Source organism: Pongo pygmaeus, chromosome 17, assembly GCF_028885625.2.
Source record: "Pongo pygmaeus isolate AG05252 chromosome 17, NHGRI_mPonPyg2-v2.0_pri, whole genome shotgun sequence".
NCBI lineage: Eukaryota > Metazoa > Chordata > Mammalia > Primates > Hominidae > Pongo > Pongo pygmaeus.
In genome coordinates, this window is record NC_072390.2 from 34,746,954 (window position 1) to 34,766,307 (window position 19,354).

Below are 19,354 nucleotides of genomic sequence, written 5' to 3' on the forward strand. Positions count from 1 at the left end.
GTTGGGCAGGAGACTGCTCCTCCTCTGGAGGAAAGTGAAGACAGGAGGCTGTCACATCGTCTCTGACATGGAGAGTGGCTTTGGGGCCATCTGTAGGGGAAGGACACAGAGCTCTTGAGCCCCCTTCTAGACTCAAGGTTGGCCTTTTACAGGGGTGAAGGAGGTAGCCACCAAAAGGGAATGATTTGCAGGCCACCAGAAATGTGCCTGAGGTCCCACCTGTGGACCCTCCATTTTTGGACCCTGTTCCCTTTCAATGCCAGTACTCTTTTCTTTTTTTTTTTTAGACGGAGTTTCCTTCTTGTTGCCCAGGCTACAGTGCAGTGGCATAATCTCAGCTCACTGCAACTGATTCAAGCGATTCTCCTGTCTCAGCCTCCTGAGTAGCTGGGATTACAGGCGCCCGCCACCATGCCCAGCTAATTTTTTGTATTTTTAGTGAAGACGGGGTTTCACCATGTTGGTCAGGCTGAGCTCGAACTCCTGACCTCAGGTGATCCACCCATCTCAGCCTCCCAAAGTGCTGGGATTACAGGTGTGAGCCACCGAGCCTGGCCCAGAACTCTTAGAAGTAGAATGTCAGGGTTGAAAGAGCTTTTAGGATTTTCGACAGTTATGGTAGAGTATTATTGGTCACTATAAGATGTTACTGGGAATGGAACTACTGGCTGTTTTCCAACTGACTGTTCCGTCAGGGTGGGGAGAGGTCTCAGCACGAGGCCCCGCCGAGATGTTGGTGGGTGGTCAGCCACGTGGGCTGCTCACTCCTGGTTCACCCACTGTGTTCCTGTCAGTGAAGCAAACATCCCCATTTGGCAGGAGAAGAAGCTGCCGAAGGTCACATTGCGAGTGAGCGGTGGCCCAGGGGTAGGGCAGCCTTCTTTCCTCTGCAGTTCACTGCTCCAGGACCATCTCCAGCCTCGTAGCTCACCGTGGACAGCCCTGCGGTGTGGCGCTGATGTACAGAGTGATGCCAGGCGTTCATCTCCCCGCTGAGCTCCTGCTGAGTGTTTGCCTGGGGCCAGGCCCTCCTTCCGGGAAGTCATGTTAGCTGGAAAGAACAGGGTGGGGGTGGGTGGCAAGGGATCAGAGCGTGAGCGTCTGAGGGCTTCGTCAGGGGCAGTGAGGAGCCTCTAAAGGACTCTACACTTAGGAATGACAGAGTCAAACAATTTAACAAAACCCTAAGGGTTCCTTCCAGGAAAGAATGAGCCCCATGTATCACCATAAGCAACTTCTTAGAAACATAACCCACCCCTGTCATCCCAGCACTTTGGGAGGCCAAGGAGGGAGGACTGCTTGAAACCAGGAGCTCAAGATCAACCTGGTCAACATAATGAGACCCCATCTCTACAAAAATAAAAATAAATTAGCCGGGCATAGTGGCACACACCTGGAGTCCCAGCTACTCAGGAGGCTGAGGCAGGAGGATCACATAAGCCGGGGAGACTGAGGCTGCAGTGAGCTGTGATGGCATCACTGCACTCCAGCCTGGGCAACAGAGTGAGACCTTGTCTCTAAAAAAAGAATAATAAATTTTAAAAAACAAAATATAACCCACCTTAGAATTGATTCAGGCCTCTTCCCCTCCTGTCACGTTGCCAGGATCCCAGGACGCTGGTATCCTGCATAGATTTCAGGTACATCACCGATGTCCTGACTGAGGAGGATGCCCTAGGTGAGTTTGGAAGCTTTCTGGGATACACGATGTGCACACACAGTAGTGGCATGCTTTGTTTCCTAAAAGAGTGAGTAATGCTTTTTATTTCTTCCAGAAATACTGCAGAAAGGTCAAGTTGGTAAAAAAGAAAGAGGTGGGTTGTAAGAAAATTTTCTTCATTGTTTTTGCTAACATTGTCCACTTTTGAGTGCCCCTGTCCTTTTGGGGTACACGTTGTCCTCCCAAATGCCCTGTGCTGAGCAGCTAGGCCCTCAAATCAACATTCAAGTCTGCATGGTGAAGCCTCCTGGGTATGACCTCTGACTGCAGAGTTTGCTTCAGCCACTGCTGAAAGGAAGTTTGGCTTTAGGATTAAACTGTAGGGAGGGCCCCTGGGGAGCAGGGCAGTCCGTGAGAGTATCCTGATCACCTGGGTTTGACATCCTAGTAATTTGTGGCTGGGTGTGTGTGAAGGGCCGGGTCAGGAGAACAGCTGGACTCTCCAGGGGAAACAGCTTAGCTACAGGCACTTCCAATTCCGAAGGGCCCTGGAAAGTGCAAAATGTTGACGGCGCTGTGTTTTCACAGAGAAGCAAATGCTGGCACAAGGCTACCCTGCTTACACGACATCGTGCGCCTGGCTGGGGTACTCAGATGACACGTTGAAGCAGGTGGGCATTTTAACCTGGCTTTGTAGACAGCTGAATGGGGAGAAACCAACCTGTTTTTCCTTCTGTCCTCATACCACTACTCTCAGTATGTGTATGGTTTCTGACACCAGATGTGTATGGTTTTCCTTCTCACGCCAACCAGTTCTCCACTTCTCTGTGGACACCAACTGGGTGTCCTGCTATTTTACTCAATTCTGACAGCACATACCCGGAACTAGCCCCAGACCCCACAGGTTAAGGGCTCAGTCTTACAGGACTGCCCCATGGCAGATGCCAATCACAAGTCCACGTTGTCACCTGTGCTTCTGACTGGCTTTGCCTCCGATTAGAGGTTCCCACAAACCCCGCGCTGAGTTCAATCATTTGGTGGAATGCCTCATGGAATTCAGGGAAACACTACTTATGTTTACTCATTTATTATAAAGGATGCAACTTAAGAACAGCCAAACTGAAGAGACACATAGGGCAAGGTGTGAGGAGGGGGTACAGAGCTTCTATGTCCCCTCCAGGTGAGCCACACTCCCAGTACCTCCACGTGTTCACCAACCTGGAAGCTCTGTGAACCCTGTTCCTTGGGGGTTTTATGGAGGCTTCAGTATTTAGGTGTGATTCAGTATTTGGCCATTGGCCGTCAATTCAACCTTCAGCCCCCTCGCCTCCCCAGATATCTGGGAATAGGCTAAAGTTTCCAACCCCACAGTCATGCCTTTCAGGTCTTTCTGGTCCCCAGCCCCATCCTGAAGCTACATAGGGGACCTCAGCAGGGCTCTCTCATTCACGTACAAAAGACACTCCTATCGCTCAGGAGATGCCAAGGGTTTTAGGGGCTGTGAGCTAGGAAATAGGGGGGCAGCAATGGGGGCAGAGACCAAATATATATTCCTTCTTATGTCACATGGGCTTTCGATTCCAGCCTCTCTGGGAGAAATTTAATACTTTCCCGTTCACCTTTCTAAATCATTTTGGCTGAGAGCGGTGGCTCACGCCTGTAATCCTAGCATTTTGGGAGGCTGAGGTGGGTGGATCACCTGAGGTCAGAAGTTCGAAACCAGCCTGGCCAACATGGTGAAACCCCGTCTCTACTAAAAATACAAAAAATTATCTGGGCATGGTAATGTGCATCTGTAGTACCAGCTACTCAGGAGGCTTAGGCAGGAGAATCACTTGAACCCAGGAGGCAGGGGTTGCAATGAGCCGAGATCATGCCACTGCACTCCAACCTGGGTGACAGAGCAAGAGTCTGTCTCAAAAAACAACAAAAAATATTATTTTGGATCCAAGGCCTCGTTCTGAAAGTACATAAGCAAATGCAAAGCCATTCACCTTGTGGACCGCAGGACTCTGTGACTTAGTGAGTCACCTTGGGTTCTGGAAAGTGACAGCCTAGGGTATGATTCCCGGGCAGCACCAGCGGCAGACCCACTGCAAGACTGAGAAGTAATGCCTATTTCATGGGGTGGTTTTGAGGATTCAGATACATGCTGTAAGTTGTGTCATGCTCAAGGCACCATGGCTGGCACATGGCATGCAGTCGGCACATGGTTGATTTATTACTGTTTCTCCTTAGACTGTGCCCACTTCTAGAGAGAGTGGAGAGAGGCTGGCTTCTGCATGTTACTCTTATATCCACTCATTCTATGGATGCCACAGAATATTCTAGCTTTAAAAAGAGAGAGAGATCAATGCTATATTCCCCTTCCGGGAAGGTTATGACCATTTAAAAAATGGTTCCCATAGAGATGAGGAAAGAAAGTCACCCTACAAGTAAAAAGTGATCTCTGTCAGCCAAGCTGTTTCTGCTGTTAATTTCGACAACCCATGGGTGTTACTCTGGTCTATGCTATAACCGTAATGCTTGTGAAACAGATCAGCAATGACTGACGTCCTGGTCAGACCAAGGGGCTCTCTGCAGTGTGTGACCCTGTGCTCCTTTCCCACAGCTCTGTGCCCAGGCGCTGAAGGATGGCTGGACCAGGTGAGTGTGATGATGGACTTGACTTTCCCAGTTGGCGGCAGGAGAGACTCAGGCAGTGAGTTTCTCCTGGCAGGGAGCCAAGGAGTAAAAGGCACCCACGGGCTAGGATCACTCTGTCTCATAGGGATGCATAAGAGAAGTTTCCCCTTAGGCCAGGCTCTTTCCCTAAAGGCAGGATGTGAGTCCTAATTGGAATCATAGGACATCAGAGTTGAAAGAGGCTTAGGAGATAGTTTATTTCAGGCACTAACCTAGAATAGAAATCCAGTCTTTACCATCAGTAACAGCGTTGATTCAGCTTCTGCATGAACATCTCCAGAGGCAGCGAGCTTAACTTGGTGAGGCACTTTCCATTCTTTGAGGGCTTTGAATATTAGGTGGGTCTTTTCTACTCTTTTTTTTTTTTTTTTTTTTTGAGATGAAGTTTCACTCTGGTCACCCAGGCTGGAGTGCAGTGGCGCAATCTCGGCTTACTGCAACCTCCACCTCCCGGGTTCAAGCCATTCTCCTGCCTCAGTCTCCCAAGTAGCTGGGATTACAGACACCCGCCATCACACCTGGCTAATTTTTGTGGGTTGTTTTTTTTTTTTTTTTCTTTTTTTTTGAGATGGAGTTTCACTCTTGTTGCCCAGGCTGGAGTGCAATGGCACCATCTTGGCTCACCGCAACCTCCGCCTCCCAGGTTCAAGTGATTCTCCTGCCTCAGCCTCCAGAGTAGCTGGGACTACAGGCGCCCGCCACCACACCTGGCTAATTTTTTTGTATTTTTAGTAGAGACAGGGTTTCACCATGTTAGCCAAGATGGTCTCGATCTCCTGAGCTCATGATCCGCCCGCCTCGGCTTCCCAAAGTGCTGGGATTACAGGCGTGAGCCACCGCACCCAGCAATTTTTATATTTTTAATAGAGACAGGGTTTCGCTATGTTGATCAGGCTGGTCCTGAACTCCTGACCTCAGGTGATCCGCCTGCCTCAGCCTCCCAAAGTGCTGGGATTACAGGTGTGAGCCACCGCACCCAGCCAGGTGGGTCTTTAATTTCAGGAACCCTTTGCTTCCATGTAATTTCCAGCCAGAGGTCCCAGTTCCCAAGAGCCAGGCTGTTCCTCTTCCACTTGAGTGACAGCCCTCCTCTTCCTCCAGGCCACCTCCTTTCCACACTGCTCATCTGCACTTCTCCCTTCTGACTCTCACTTGTGCAGGTAAAGACCTCTGGCCATCCTAAGACCTTCTCTGGATGAACCTCGATGGTTGATGACCCTGCGTCCTGACACCTGGCAGGATGCAGAGGGACCATCATGTCTTTTGACCCGGTCACTGTGCGTCCCTCAGCACAGCTCATGGTGGCACTTTTTGCCTGTGACATGTCACCAAGCTTCCTATGTGACTTGCAGCCACTCTGGTCTCTGAGCCTCCTGCTACTCAGTGTGTCTTGTGGAGCAGGAGCTCCAGCATCACCTGGGAGCTTGTGAGAAATGCAGCCTGGGCCTCTTGCCAGACCCGCTGCATGGGAATCTGCATTGGAACAAGATCCCCCAGTGATTCCTATGCGCTCTTAAGTTGGAGAGGCCCTGAATTCTTGTTAATGCCTCAGCTAAATAAAGGCTTGAGGAGTGAGAACTTGAAGGAGGCAGCATGAAGCCACAGAAAGAGATGTTGGCATCTGATAGAACTGAAATCACATCTTGCCTTTTCCCCTCATCCCCTGCAAATACCTGCTGTGTGATCATGGGTAAATTACTCAACCTCTCTGAACTTCATTTTCTCTCAGTAGAAATAATATGAGCTTTGGTCCACCTCAAAGTTGCCATATCTCAGAAGGACCAGCACAGGGCAGGATTCAGAGCAGCTGCTGTAAGTGCTGGCTGCTTGCCCTCCCTCTACGTACCCGGGGGAGGCTGCAGCAATGTATCTGGTGAGTCAGAGAAGGCTGTGGGGAGATTGAAAGGGTCTCTTCCTAACACAGGAAGCCTCGCACCCAGAGCCTAAGGCCAGCCACCCTCTCTGGAGCATCACGGATCATGTAGTTGAAGCCCCCAGCTGGTACAGAAGAGAACGGCAGGTGCCTGAGAATGTGCGGCACTCTGCAAGCTGGGGCACTTTGCAAAGCAGCAGGAGAACCTCAGCCAAGGAGGCTTACAAGGAGGATAGGCTGGTGTTCAAGGGGGCAGATGCTGGCCTCCGTGTGATGGTGTCCCCTCCTCCACCTGCCAGTGCCCACACTGAGGCCAGCAACACACTCTTCTGACAGCAGAGTCATAGGGTGTGGACATAGAGGCCCATGTCTCAAGAGAATAGCTGGACATCCACAGAGATTAAGGAGCTCCCTACAAGTGTCTGGATGTGGTGTAAAGGAGACCTCTGCACGGAGGCTCCAGCCGCACTGTGCTATTTCCTAGTTACGTGATCTCATCACTTTCCCTCCCGGAACCTCAGGCCCCTGCACTGCAGGGGACAGACATCCCTGTGGCCTTCCTCTCACTGAGTTAATTCAAGACAAAGCTCTCCTTTGTAAACCAGACCCTTTCCATTCAGGCTATCACAGGGTGGCTCACTCGGCACCCCTTGTCAGCCCCGCTCTCCTCTTCAGTTCTCACGGTAGCTTATTTGTTCTTAATTCCTTTTTGTGGCCCAGCAAAAACAGAGTTAATTGTATTAAAGACCTGACTTCCCTGTCTAGCTCCTTAACTCCAGGTCAGCAGATAATTGAGAGTCATTGCCCTGATACTGAATGAAGAGAGAAAGTTCATAGGTTTATTTCAAGTGATTTATCTGAAGATGAGGAAAGAGCAAGAGGTTACTAGAAAACATGGTCTGTGAATTGTTGACAGAGATGGTCACTTCTGCAGAAACTCCAGGTGCCCTTGCCAAGTCCAGGTACAGGTCTAAACTAGCAAACCAAATGCATTTTCTAGGTTTAAAGTAAAGGTGGGTGCTGATCTCCAGGATGACGTGCGAAGATGCCAAATCATCCGAGACATGATTGGACTGGAGAAGACTTTGGTAAATATCCTCTCACACCACTGAGAAGCAGCAGCCTTTGTCCAGGGCTAAATACAACTCGTTTCAAGATTTAAAACATTGGGAATTTAAAAAGTTAATTGTCAGAGGAAGTACAGTTCTATAGTCTTGCAGTAGGCGAGCTCAAACAAAAATAAGCAAAGGGACTAATAGTTTTACATTTTTTAATTCTGCAGAACTAGTTAAGTAAGTTTGGGGTTAAGGATCCTTTCTTGCTAACACAGATGCGCCTGAGCAAACAGTTTTCCCATTGGTGCTCTGGTGTGTCAATCATTTAATCTCCCCTCCTAGCTCCTCAGGTAGGAGGGTGTCAGGGGGCCATTACTGAAGAAATGTTAGAACTTCAGCTGAGATAAATGTAAGGATCAGTCATTTCTGATTTGTATTTTTGTAAACCAGTTCTTATGTGTAAAATATTTTCATAAAAGAAAGTCACAGTAAGATGTTTTTATGAGGCTTCGGAGGCTTTTTTGCATAAGTTAAAATAGAAATTTTGAATTCTTGACCCAGGATCACTATTTATACATGAATTAATGCTGTTTTTTTTTTTTAACGAGGTCATCTTTATCCAAATAACTTATGATAAAAATTGATTCTGGGCTGGCCAGACGCTGTGGCTCATGCCTGTAATCCTAGCACTTTGGGATGCCTAGGTGAGTGGATTGCCAGAGCTCAGGAGTACGAGATCAGCCTGGGAAACATGGAAAAACCCCATCTGTACCAGAAAATACAAGAAAAAAAATTGATTCTGGGCCGAACACAGTGGCTCATGCCTATAATCCTAACACTTTGGGAGGCTGAAGCGGGTGGATCACTTGAGGCCAGGAGTTTGAGACCAGCCTGGCCTACATAGCAAGACTCCATCTCTAGAAGAAAGAAGAAAAAAAATTAACCGGATGCGGTGGTGCATGTCTGTAATCCCTCCTACTTTGGAAGATGAGGCAATAGGATCACTGAGCTCAGGAGTTGGAGGCTGCAGTGAGCTACAGTAATACCACTGCACTCCAGCATGGGCAACAGAGTGAGATCTAGCCTCTTAAAAAACAAAATTCATTCTGAGCATACTGTCCTCTGGTTTTCATAGTGTCCTGGGAGAGAGCTCTTATCACTTAGCACATTCTATAGAGATGTCCATTTCTCCAAGCACGATAAGATCAGGGATGAGGGGCTGTCCCTTAAGCTGGGCACAGCCAGCACCTAGCTTCGAAGAAGGATGGTGGTACACAGAGAGCCAGGGCCTAGGAGGGAGAGGACTGGACTTGAACTCACCGTTCACTAGACTTACTGTTCTTAAGCAAGTTACTTAATTTCTCTGCATGACAATTTTCTTACTTGTAAAATGGGTTAATATGAACTGCCTCATAGGGTTATTATTATTATTTTTTGAGATAGGGTCTCACTCAGTCACCCAGGCTAGAGTGTAGCAGCATGATCACAGCTCACTGCAAGCTTGACCTCCCCTGGCTCAGGGGATCCTCCCACCTCAGCCCCCTGAGTAGCTGGGACTACAAGTGAGAGCCACCACACCCAGCTAATTTTTGTATTTTTTGCCGAGACAGGGTTTTGCTGTGTTGCCCAGGCTGGTCTTGAACTCCTGGGCTCAAGAAATCCATGGGCTCGGCCAGGTGCGGTGGCTCACTCCTGTAATCCCAGCACTTTGGGAGGCCGAGGCGGGCGGATCACGATGTCAGGAGATCAAGACCATCCTGGCTAACGTGGTGAAACCCCGTCTCTACTAAAAATACAAAAAAATTAGCCGGGCATGGTGGCGGGCCCCTGTAGTCCCAGCTACTCAGGAAGCTGAGGCAGGAGAATGGCGTGAACCTGGGAGGCAGAGCTTGCAGTGAGCCGAGATCACGCCGCTGCACTCCAGCCTGGGCGACAGAGCGAGACTCTGCCTCAAAAAAAAAAGGAAAAAGAAAAAAAAAGAAAAGAAATCCACGGGCTTCAGCCTCCCAAAGTGTTGAGATTACAAGTATGAGCCACCATGCCTCGCCAGTTATTATAAATATTAAATGAAACAAAATCTATAAAGTGCCTAGTGGAGTAGGTGCGCCATTATGGAAGAGTTTAGGCTATTTATTATTGTGCCAGACACACAGTGGGCAATAGTCAATAAATGACTATTGAACAAACTTAATGTTGATTGTGCATGATTCAGAATGTGACAAAATGGTTTCTATGAACAGAACCAACACTGCAAGACACATATATTTGGGTGGCATCTAGATGGATATTGGACCAGAGCCCAGGGCCAGTGAGCACTTCTCATGGCTCAGCCCAGGGCACTGCTGGACATCCCAGTGGCTCCTCCTAAAGACTGTACCTGGAGCCAGAGTCCCCGTCTCAGCGGCTGCTCTCTGGCTCTTTTTGTTAGGGCCGTGTGCTGGGCCTCAGCAGAGGTGTTAGGGGGTCTCACTCAGCTGTTGGTGGCACTGAGTGACAGCATTTCCTCCCTGGGAGCCACAGCCCTGCCACGAGGTTGGCTCAGGGCAGAGCTCCCTGTGAAGAGTCTCTTTTTGCAGATGATGGATGCCAACCAGCGCTGGGATGTGCCTGAGGCGGTGGAGTGGATGTCCAAGCTGGCCAAGTTCAAGCCATTGTGGATTGAGGAGCCAACCTCCCCTGATGACATTCTGGGGCACGCCACCATTTCCAAGGTAGGAAAACGGCTGCTGCTGCTGCTGCTGCGGCAGCTTATTTTTTTGTTTAGTTTTCCAGAGTGCTGGGGACAGATCCTAAAATTTCTTCACTTGTTCCGTCTTGCATTTCCTGATGAAGTAGCTGAAATAATTATAATGTGTGATAAATACAGGGGTTACAGACCTGACGTTCCTTTATCTACTTCAGCTTATACTTTGCCCTTATTTCTGTTTTAGATAAAGTAAGCTGCTAAAAATTGAAGGGCTACCATCAATTTGAAGGTTAATAGACATGGTTCCTATGCTTTGTAAATATAGAAATGTGACAGCATTTTTTTTTTTTGTTTTTTGGTGGTTTTTTTTGTTTTGTTTTGTTTTGAGATAGAGTCTTACTCTGTCGCCCAGGCTGGAGTGCAATGGCATGATCTCGGCTCACTGCAACCTCTGCCTCCCGGGTTCAAGCAATTCTTCTGCCTCAGCCTCTTGAGTAGCTGGGACTACAGATGTGCGCCACCATGCCTGGCTACTTTTTTTTTCTTATTTTTTTTTTTGGTATTTTTAGTAGAGATGAGGTTTCGCCAGATTGGCCAGGCCTGTCTCGAACTCCTGACCTCAGACCATCTGCCCGCCTTGGCCTCCCAAAGTGCTGGGATTACAGGAGTGAGCCACCGCGCCCCGCCTTGTGTTTTCATCTGATAATTTTTTTTCTCCTACACGCTAACTGGTTTGGCACAGTCATGTGCCACATAACAATGTTTCAGTCAGTGAAAGACTGCGTATATAATGGCGCAGTATATATAATCCCATAAGGTTATAATGGAGCTGAAAAACTCATTGCCTAGTGACGTTGTAGAGATTGTAATGTGGTGCAACGCATTACCTTTCCTATGTTTAAGTATGTTTAGGTACTGGCCATTGTGTTCCAATTGCCTGCAGCGTTCAGTACAGTAGCATGCTGGACAGGTTTGTAGCCTGGGAGCAGTAAGCCATGCCATATAGCCTAGGGTGTGTAGTAGTCTCTGCCATCTAGGGTCATGGAAGTACACTCTATGATGTTCACACAATGACGAAACCGCCCAACGGCACCATTTCTCAGAGGGTAACCTTGTCATTCAGTGACACGACTGTACATTCATGTGGCTTATAGCCACATCCTGCCTGCCTAGGAACATTTTTTCCTGAGGTGACTTTGCATAGCTATACACTCCCCATTCTGTGTTGATCTTACACCTTTAACTCTGATGGAGCAGTCTTGGTTCCAGTTCTAGGAGGGACACCTTGATGCATCCCACATAAATTCATGGGTCGTACTGGAGGTGCGGAGTCGGGGGCTCAGGGACCAGTTCTCTGTTTCTCTCAGCAAATCAGCACATGATCTACGTTATGTGGGATGCTCTGCCAAAGCCTGGGTTTCAGAAATACTCTCCCCTTCCACGTTGCAGCCTCACTGGAGAGAAAAGCTGAGATACGTGAAACAAAGACTGGAGGATACTGGGCCAGGGCACTGAATGCCGAGCACAGTAGAAAAGTTCATTGAGGAGAACGTTGGGTGTGGGCTGGGACGAGGGGGATGGCCAGAGCCGACTCCATAAGGAAAGCTAAGCCTCAGGTGAGGGAAGGGTGAGCAGGACCCGCAGAGCAACCACAGCCTCCGTTATTTAAACAGAGCCCAAATTTTCCGAGGAATCATTCACAATAGGAATCTCAGGTGAGGAGCCCCTGGGAAACAAGACTTTTCACCTTGGGTCCCACTTGCTTTTTCCTCGTTCGGGCTCTTTCAGGTTGGCTGTGCCCTGCTGAATGCCAGCTGGCCTAGCACCAACCTGATCTCTGCCCACCTGAGCATCTCCCAGGAAGCTCCTCTGGGCTTTAACCCTCCCAGGTTTTGTTTACATGAGGGAGGCCATCCCCTTAGGAGTGTCTGAGGAAGGAGCAGCTGCAGAGCCTGCAGGTCCAGGCTGGGGCAGTGGAGATGCCCCAGGGAGCGCAGGGCACACGCCAGGGAGCTGTCAGACAGGCTGCCACGTGGGGCTGGATCATGGAGTCTGTCCACTCAGAGGATGCAGCCAGTCAGAGTGAGCCACTGCAGCTTCTCCGATGAAAGAACGGCATAGCGGCCAGGCGTGGTGGCTCACACCTGTAACCCCAGCGCTTTGGGAGGCCAAGGTGGGTGGATCACCTGAGGTCAGGAGTTCAAGACCAGCCTGGCCAACATGGTGAAACCCCGTCTCTACTAAAAATACAAAAATTAGCTGGTCTTGATCTCCTGACCTCGTGATCCACCCACCTATAGTCCCAGCTACTTGGAGAGGCTGAGGCAGGAGAATGGCGTGAACCCAGGAGGCGGAGCTTGCAGTGAACCAAGATCACACCACCGCACTCCAGCCTGGGTGACAGAGCGAGACTCCATCTCAAAAAAAAAAAAAAAATTAGCAGGACGCGGTGGTGTGTGTGTGTAATCCCAGCTACTCAGGAGGCTGAGGCAGGAGAATGGCTTGAGCCTGGGAAGTGGAGGTTACAGTGAGCCAAGATTGTGCCATTGCACTCCAGCCTGGGTGACAGAGCAATGCTCCGTCTCAAAAAAAAAAAGAACAGCATAGTGACAGCTGAAGCGCAGTAATGTGACTGGTGGCTACATGTAGGGTCCATTGAGACAGAGAGTGTGTAGGAGGTGAGGAATGGGCAGGGAGAAACCCAGGCAGGGATGGGAGTGAGGAGGCTTTTCCAGGAATCTGGGAGAGATAAAGGGAGAGGGCGGCTTGAATAGAGCAGATTCAGGAAATATTGAAAAGGAAGAAAAACATTTGGCCCCAAGTCTGCCATATATGCTTAAAATGGTAGAACAAATAAGTCAAATGGCCTTTCCTCCTCCCCCTTCCTCCGTTTCTCCCTTTCTCTTCTCTTTTGAGATAAATAACCAAGAGTACTTAAATTAGAAATTTTAAGAAGCATAAAATGTTGGCTTGAAAAGGTGCCTTAGAGACCATCTGCTCAAACTAAGACCTTCTGCAGATGAGGAGGCTGAGGCTTTGGGTGGCACAGGCAGGGCTAGCCCAAGGCCACACATCCCGTGAGATGCAAGGCCAGCACCGGAATCAGGGATACTTGGCTGCTGAGTGAAGGGATTTTTCTGCTGAGAAGTTGGCTTAGTCTGATTATTCAGATGCCTCCTCTGGCTCTGGAATCAGTAGAGTTCCAACCCAGGCTCTACCACTTTCTAGCTTTGTGATCCGGGAACAGTTCAAACCCGGCACACCTGTTTTCTCATTTTCTATAAAATGGGGATAACGCTGGCTCCTCTCCCATTGGATTAAGACCAGGAATCATTTAAGTCAGTGTTTTGCACAGCACCTGACAGGTACTCAGAGCTCCAAAAATGTTAGCTATTAGTGTGATTGCTATTATCCTAAACAAAGGGAAGGGAAACCAGGGAGAAACCAAGGATGCCTGTGCAGAGTAGCTGTGGAGTTGCAGTCACACGTAGAGGATGGATGGGAGCGCCCAGAGGCCAGGTGGCAGGTGAGTGAGGTAGCGTTCAGGGGCCAGGTGAGAGGACAGAGAGCAGCAGGGCTGTGTTCAGGTGCAGAATCCAGTACCTCACCAGGTGAGGATTCTACCAGGTGAGCAATGGTCTCAGCCTAACCTGCAGATTGAGGTCTAAGTCCACCCACTGAGATGGAAGGAAGAGGATTTTTTTTTTTTTTTTTTTAGTTTTTTTTTTCAAGGATTTTTCCTGCCTTAAGGAAGAGGATTTTGGAATCAACAAAGACATAAGGCCAGGTGCAGTGGCTCACAACTGTAATCCCAACACTTTGGGAGGCCGAGGCGGGAGGATCATCTGAGGTCAGGAGTTTGAGACCAGCCTGGCCAACATGGCAAAACCCCGACTCTATTAAAAATACAAAAATTAGCCAGCATGGTGGCGTGCACCTCTAATCCCAGCTACTCGGGAGGCTGAGGCACGAGAATCGCTTCAGCCTGGGGGGTGGAGGTTGCGGTGAGCCAAGATCACGCCACTGCACTCCAGCTTGGGTGACAGAGCAAGACTCGGTCTCAAAAAAAAAAAAAAAAAAAAAGATATGAGAGGGTTCTAGAAGGAGGTTTCTCAGGGAGGCAAGAAGAAGAGAATGACCCACAGGAAGGAGTCGGCCAAAGGTTGGACCCTGTGAGTCCACAATGAGCCACTCCGAATGGCCCTGTCCTTATGCCACTGCGCAGGCTGGAGAGGGAGGTGCTGTCCACGTTGGGAGGAACGCAGCTGGAGCATGGGCCAGGACACCGCAGAAGGAGATCTGCAGAGCCCTGGTCAGGAACGGGGCTGGTGGCGGCAGCTCAGCAGTGCTCACCTTCTCCTCTGCAGATACACAGAGCCCTCCCGCACGCATGTGTTCCCCTGGACATCCTTTGCCAGTCTTGAGTTTTCACATGGCTTAACAGCAGGGCTGTCTCCTCCTTCAGCTATAAATGTTTTTAAACATTAGGAGTTGCAGTTCAAAACTTAGGAAAATAACACCAGGCTGCTTTCTATTTTATAGGCACTGGTCCCATTAGGAATTGGCATTGCCACAGGAGAACAGGTGAGTGACACCCCCAACAGGTGGGTGACATCCCCTTGGGGTCGGTACACGCTGACCAGTGACCGAGGACACAGTTGTGTGTTAGGCTCCATCACCTGCTGTATTTTGAGTTGGGAGATTTTCATCATCTTAGAAACTGGGTCATTTTATCAGAGTCTAGAGTCAAATATAGAAGAAGTTTGTGGCTATTTCTCCAATTTATATGACTAAGGTCAGTTATCTTTTTCAAAGTGTCTAATTGAAATTGAAAAGGCAGCAATTTAAAGTTGCTATTGCAAGGGCAGAAAATGGTCTTAAGAAAACCAGCTTTCAAATTGAATAAACATGACTGCGTTCACTTTTTGAGCTTATAAATGAAGCCCGAGTGCCTGCCAAAACCTGCTGCAGTCAGCCCACGAGCAGAGCAGCGTGAGGAGCTGATTCTCAGTTTTCCCGGCAAAAGGAGCAATACTGCTCTACTGTGGTTCCGTGCTGTCATCTGTGCCACCTGCTTATCACTGTCACCGTATTTCATCCTGATGCTTTATCTCCCACTTATCAGTCGCTGTGACAGTCATTCCCTCATGAACGGCGAGCCAGTGTGATTTTGACCTGACTCACTGTTGCATTAGCAGATTTGTAAAGAAGTGAGCACAAGGTCCCTGCCCATGCTATAAAAGCTTGCTTCATGCCCAGCGAGAACAAAGAAGAAATACAGTCTGGGCTTCCTGACAGCCACTGATGAATAATGATTGGCATAGAGTGGCTGCGTTGCCAGGTTTAGAGATCCTGAAGGCCAAGGCTGACTCTTCTGTTGGTGTCATTTTCAATTCTATTTCCAGTGCCACAATAGAGTGATATTTAAGCAACTCCTACAGGCGAAGGCCCTGCAGTTCCTCCAGATTGACAGTTGCAGACTGGGCAGTGTCAATGAGAACCTCTCAGTATTGCTGATGGCCAAAAAGTTTGAAAGTAAGGGTGCTGCAGCGGCTGCAGACCAGACCTTCATTTCCCCACTAATCAGACACCTCCCTTGATGGTTTGCAATTCACATGCATGGGAGTCTGTAATTTGCCATTTCGATTTTTTTCTAACTCTCATTTAGCTTCAATCCGGGAATTTTTGATGATTTTCATCTTGGAATTTCATTCCTAAATATTAACAAATGATTTAATCACCTGTGGGCAAAAAGAAAAACCAGAAAGTTCCCTTTCACCCCTTCCTCTCCCTGCCCTACTCTTGGTATTGAATGAAACAATTTCCTTTTAGTTCCTGTTTGCCCCCATGCTGGTGGAGTTGGCCTCTGTGAACTGGTGCAGCACCTGATTATATTTGACTACATATCAGTCTCTGCAAGCCTTGAAAACAGGTCAGTAATGTGGCATTAATACTTTCTGTTTCAGTAGGGTCCTTCAATCCAGGCCAGAGCTTGTACATTCTGCCTTCATGAGCAGAACACACTAAGACCTTGTCCGCTGGCATGTCCTATAACTCTCAGGCGGAGCTGGTTTTGCTTCCACTTCTCCACACGGGGCAGTAACAGCAGAGACCCACCAATGAACAGTCATTTTGCCTCCTAAGATAGGGTCTGGTAGCTGACTCACTTTATTTTTTAAGTACATTGAAGGTGAGGCTTGCAGCCACACTACTCCCTTAACCAGCTCCTGTTTTCATCACGTGTATTCTGTACTTCTGTCCCATCTCCTCTTCCCAGTACTGGAGTCTTCCATGGTCTAGACACACATTTATTTCATCTTATTTCTCAGAACGCCCCAGGTGGGCTTTTAAATTAGGACAGTCTCCTTCCAGTCATCTGCACACATAGGGTTTTGCTTATTACACTTTTCTTGTCCCCTGGAATTAAATGTCTCACAGAAAGATCACTGCAAGTATATAGCAAAGGCACAAAAGCATTCACTGGGAAAGGGAAACACCAAATTCAGGACTGTGAGTGATAAATGGGACCCTTGAGGGTACATAGGAGGCTTCAGTAATAATGGTAACTGTTTTTCTCTTCAGGGGGATAGTGAGTAGACAGGTGCTGTCTTTTAATATAGCCGAACTATTTTATACTGTATTAGTCTATTCTTGCACTGCTATAAAGAAATACCTGAGACTGGGTAATTTACAAAGAAAAGAGGTTTAATTGGCTTACAGTTCTGCAGGCTGCACGGGAAGCATAGCGGCTTCTGCTGAGCTTCTGGAAACTTACAATCATGGTGGAAGGCGAAGGGGGAACAAGCATTTCTCATGGCCAAGAGCAGGAGGAAGAGACAGTGAGTGGGGAAGGTGCTACACAGTTTTAAACAACAGATCTTGTGATAACTATCTCGAGAATAGCACCAAGGAAAGGGTGCCAAACCATTCATGAAGGACCACTTCCCATGATCCAATCACCTCCCAGCAGGCCTCGCCGCCAACACTGGGGATTACAGTTCAACATGAGATTTGGGCAGGGACACAAATCCAAACCATATCAGCCTGCCTGTCACAGCTGTTCAATAACAGGTGATGAAGTCAGGCAGCAGAGCTGTCACTTGCCCCAAGCCTCAGAACTACAAAGTGGCTGACGTAGAACCTGAACACAGATTGACCTGATTCTAAATCCTCTGCTCTTCATCTAAATCATTTGTACAGCTGAAAGGAACCTCATTTGGCGATTTTATTTTTTGGGTGGGGAGTATGGAATGTATTTTATTGTTCTGCATCTGGGTTTGGTTCCTTAGATGTCTCGGTTCTTGGATGGAGGTGGGTGTTTCCCACCTCCCTCAGTTGTGGTCCCATGGACCTGTTCGGGTTGTTTTCCAGGTGCAAAGTGCACTGAGAAAGCCTCAGTGCTAATGCTTCCTAGATGCCCCGCTGAGGCAGTGATAAAATGGCCCTCCCAGCCCTACCTGCCAAAAAACCCCCAAGCTCCTGGCAGCTGCTGCAGCCATATGAAAAAATACAAACGCTTCTTGAAAAATAGATCACAAAATGTGGTGATTTTAATCTATTCATCTAACTTTTGACCAGAGGAACCCAAATAATTCCAGATATTTAGAGTCTGAATTGATGCCTTTTAAAGGGCATCACAAAACCTCTAGAGGGACTTCGTGTGTTCATATCATCAAAGTCCCCACCTCACATTGCCATATTTTAGAAGAAAAGGACCTGAGGCACAGAGGTTTAGAGACTTGCCTAGAAACTCATGGTAACACAGCTAAGCCTTGGCCAACACTGTCATTTGAGTGGTACTCCTTCTGCTTTAAGTTAGCACCACGTGAATAATCTGATTCCCTCCTCTTAGGATGTGTGAGTATGTTGACCACCTGCACGAGCATTTCAAGTATCCCGTGATGATCCAGCGGGCTTCCTACATGCCTCCCAAGGTAAGCTGTGGCCAAGGTGATTTGTGTCCCTGCCCGTAAATGCTGTGGCCCCTGTAGAAGAGATGCTGCCAGCCACTACCATGCCTGTCTCGTGAACTAGACCATAGAGCACCAAGCTTTGACTCCTGTTTATTTGCAATATCCAGAAACAAATGGTTCTTCAGTTTGTCTGTATCAAAATCCTCAGGCCTGAGGGCCAGGGCTTGGAGGTTAAATTGCCTCTGACAAGGCTTCTGTAACACTAGCCTTTCCTCACTAGTGGAGATCTTAACATTTGCACTCCTTGTGCAAAAAAACCTGGCACCATCTAGCAAGTTAGTGACCTAAAAAGTTTGGACTACAATTGTGTGGCTGGGGCCATTTATTCTGATCATGTTCAAGAGATCATGGCTCATTTTCACCAACAGAGATCAAACTATTATCAAAGAGTTTGATGAGTTAACTAACTCTGGCAAGTAGCCAGTAAAATGTGTTCCTCTGCCCTATTATTTCCAACAATCTCCAAACTTATTTTAAAAATATTAATTCAGGGCTGGGCATGGTGGCTTACGCCTGTAATCCCAACACTTTGGGAGGCTGAGGCAGGTGGATCATTTGAGGTCAGGTGTTTGAGACCAGCCTGGCCAACATGGTGAAACCCTGTCTCTACAAAAAATATAAAAAATTAGCCAGGCACGGTGGCAGGTGCCTGTGATCCCAGCTACATGGGAGACTGAGACTGAGGCAGGAGAATCACTTGAACCTGGGAGGTGGAGGTTGCAGTGAGCCACGATTGCGCCACTGCACTGCAGCCTGGGTAACGGACAGTGACTCCATGTCAAAAAAAAAAAAAAAAAAAAAATTAATTAATTGCCTCTGGCTTAGACGTAAAAGCATTTCTTGGAGCAGCATAAATGCATAAAATCTGTTTTTGTTCCAGGTGGTTGTTAACAGGACTCATTTTTTTGGTCTTTGATAGGATCCCGGCTACTCAACAGAAATGAAGGAGGAATCTGTAAAGAAACACCAGTATCCAGATGGTGAAGTTTGGAAGAAACTCCTTGCTGCTCAAGAAAATTAAGTGCTCAGCCCCAACATCTTTTTTCTTTGTGAAGTGAAAAGGCTTAAAATTTCTTGGAAACAGTTTTACAAAAATGGATTTAAAAAAATCCTGTGGATCAAGATTAGTTCAGCTAAAAGTCATACCACCCTCAGGAATCAGCTAAGTAATTATTACTTGATTCTTTTAGCAAATCAATACACATTATCCTACTTAATCCTTAAATAAGTTTAGATTTAACTAACCCAAAGTCCAGGAGGATGTTCTTACAAAATATCTATCAAGGGCTGGCACCTAGACATTAAACTGTACTTTGAAAATAAGCAACATGTTGCATAACTTGTTGAATAATTCCTTGTTCTATTTAACACTTGTCATAAATTAGCAGAATAAAAATAGTCTCGTGCAACACCAGGGGGTAT

General features: G+C 47.9%; 1 protein-coding gene across 6 annotated transcripts in view; it reads left to right on the forward strand.

Moving 5' to 3' along the window:
* The window catches only part of ENOSF1 (enolase superfamily member 1), a 41,278-nt gene that overhangs the window by 19,830 nt on the left and 2,094 nt on the right, over positions 1 to 19,354 (forward strand). For 3 of the 6 annotated variants that reach the window (XM_054460322.2, XM_054460323.2, XM_054460325.2), the window contains 11 exons: positions 1,606 to 1,678; positions 1,776 to 1,814; positions 2,249 to 2,331; positions 4,272 to 4,306; positions 7,219 to 7,306; positions 9,850 to 9,984; positions 14,502 to 14,543; positions 15,365 to 15,494; positions 15,792 to 15,891; positions 17,812 to 17,893; positions 18,852 to 19,341. In XM_054460322.2, coding sequence (XP_054316297.1) covers positions 1,606 to 1,678; positions 1,776 to 1,814; positions 2,249 to 2,331; positions 4,272 to 4,306; positions 7,219 to 7,306; positions 9,850 to 9,984; positions 14,502 to 14,543; positions 15,365 to 15,494; positions 15,792 to 15,891; positions 17,812 to 17,893; positions 18,852 to 18,953 — 909 coding nt within the window. In that variant the 3' untranslated portion in view covers positions 18,954 to 19,341. Of the gene's footprint in view, positions 1 to 1,014; positions 1,504 to 1,605; positions 1,679 to 1,775; positions 1,815 to 2,248; positions 2,332 to 4,271; positions 4,307 to 7,218; positions 7,307 to 9,849; positions 9,985 to 14,501; positions 14,544 to 15,364; positions 15,495 to 15,791; positions 15,892 to 17,811; positions 17,894 to 18,851; positions 19,342 to 19,354 lie in introns of those variants that run through there. The other 3 variants (XR_008495393.1, XR_010124150.1, XM_054460324.2) reach the window with 2 other exon arrangements.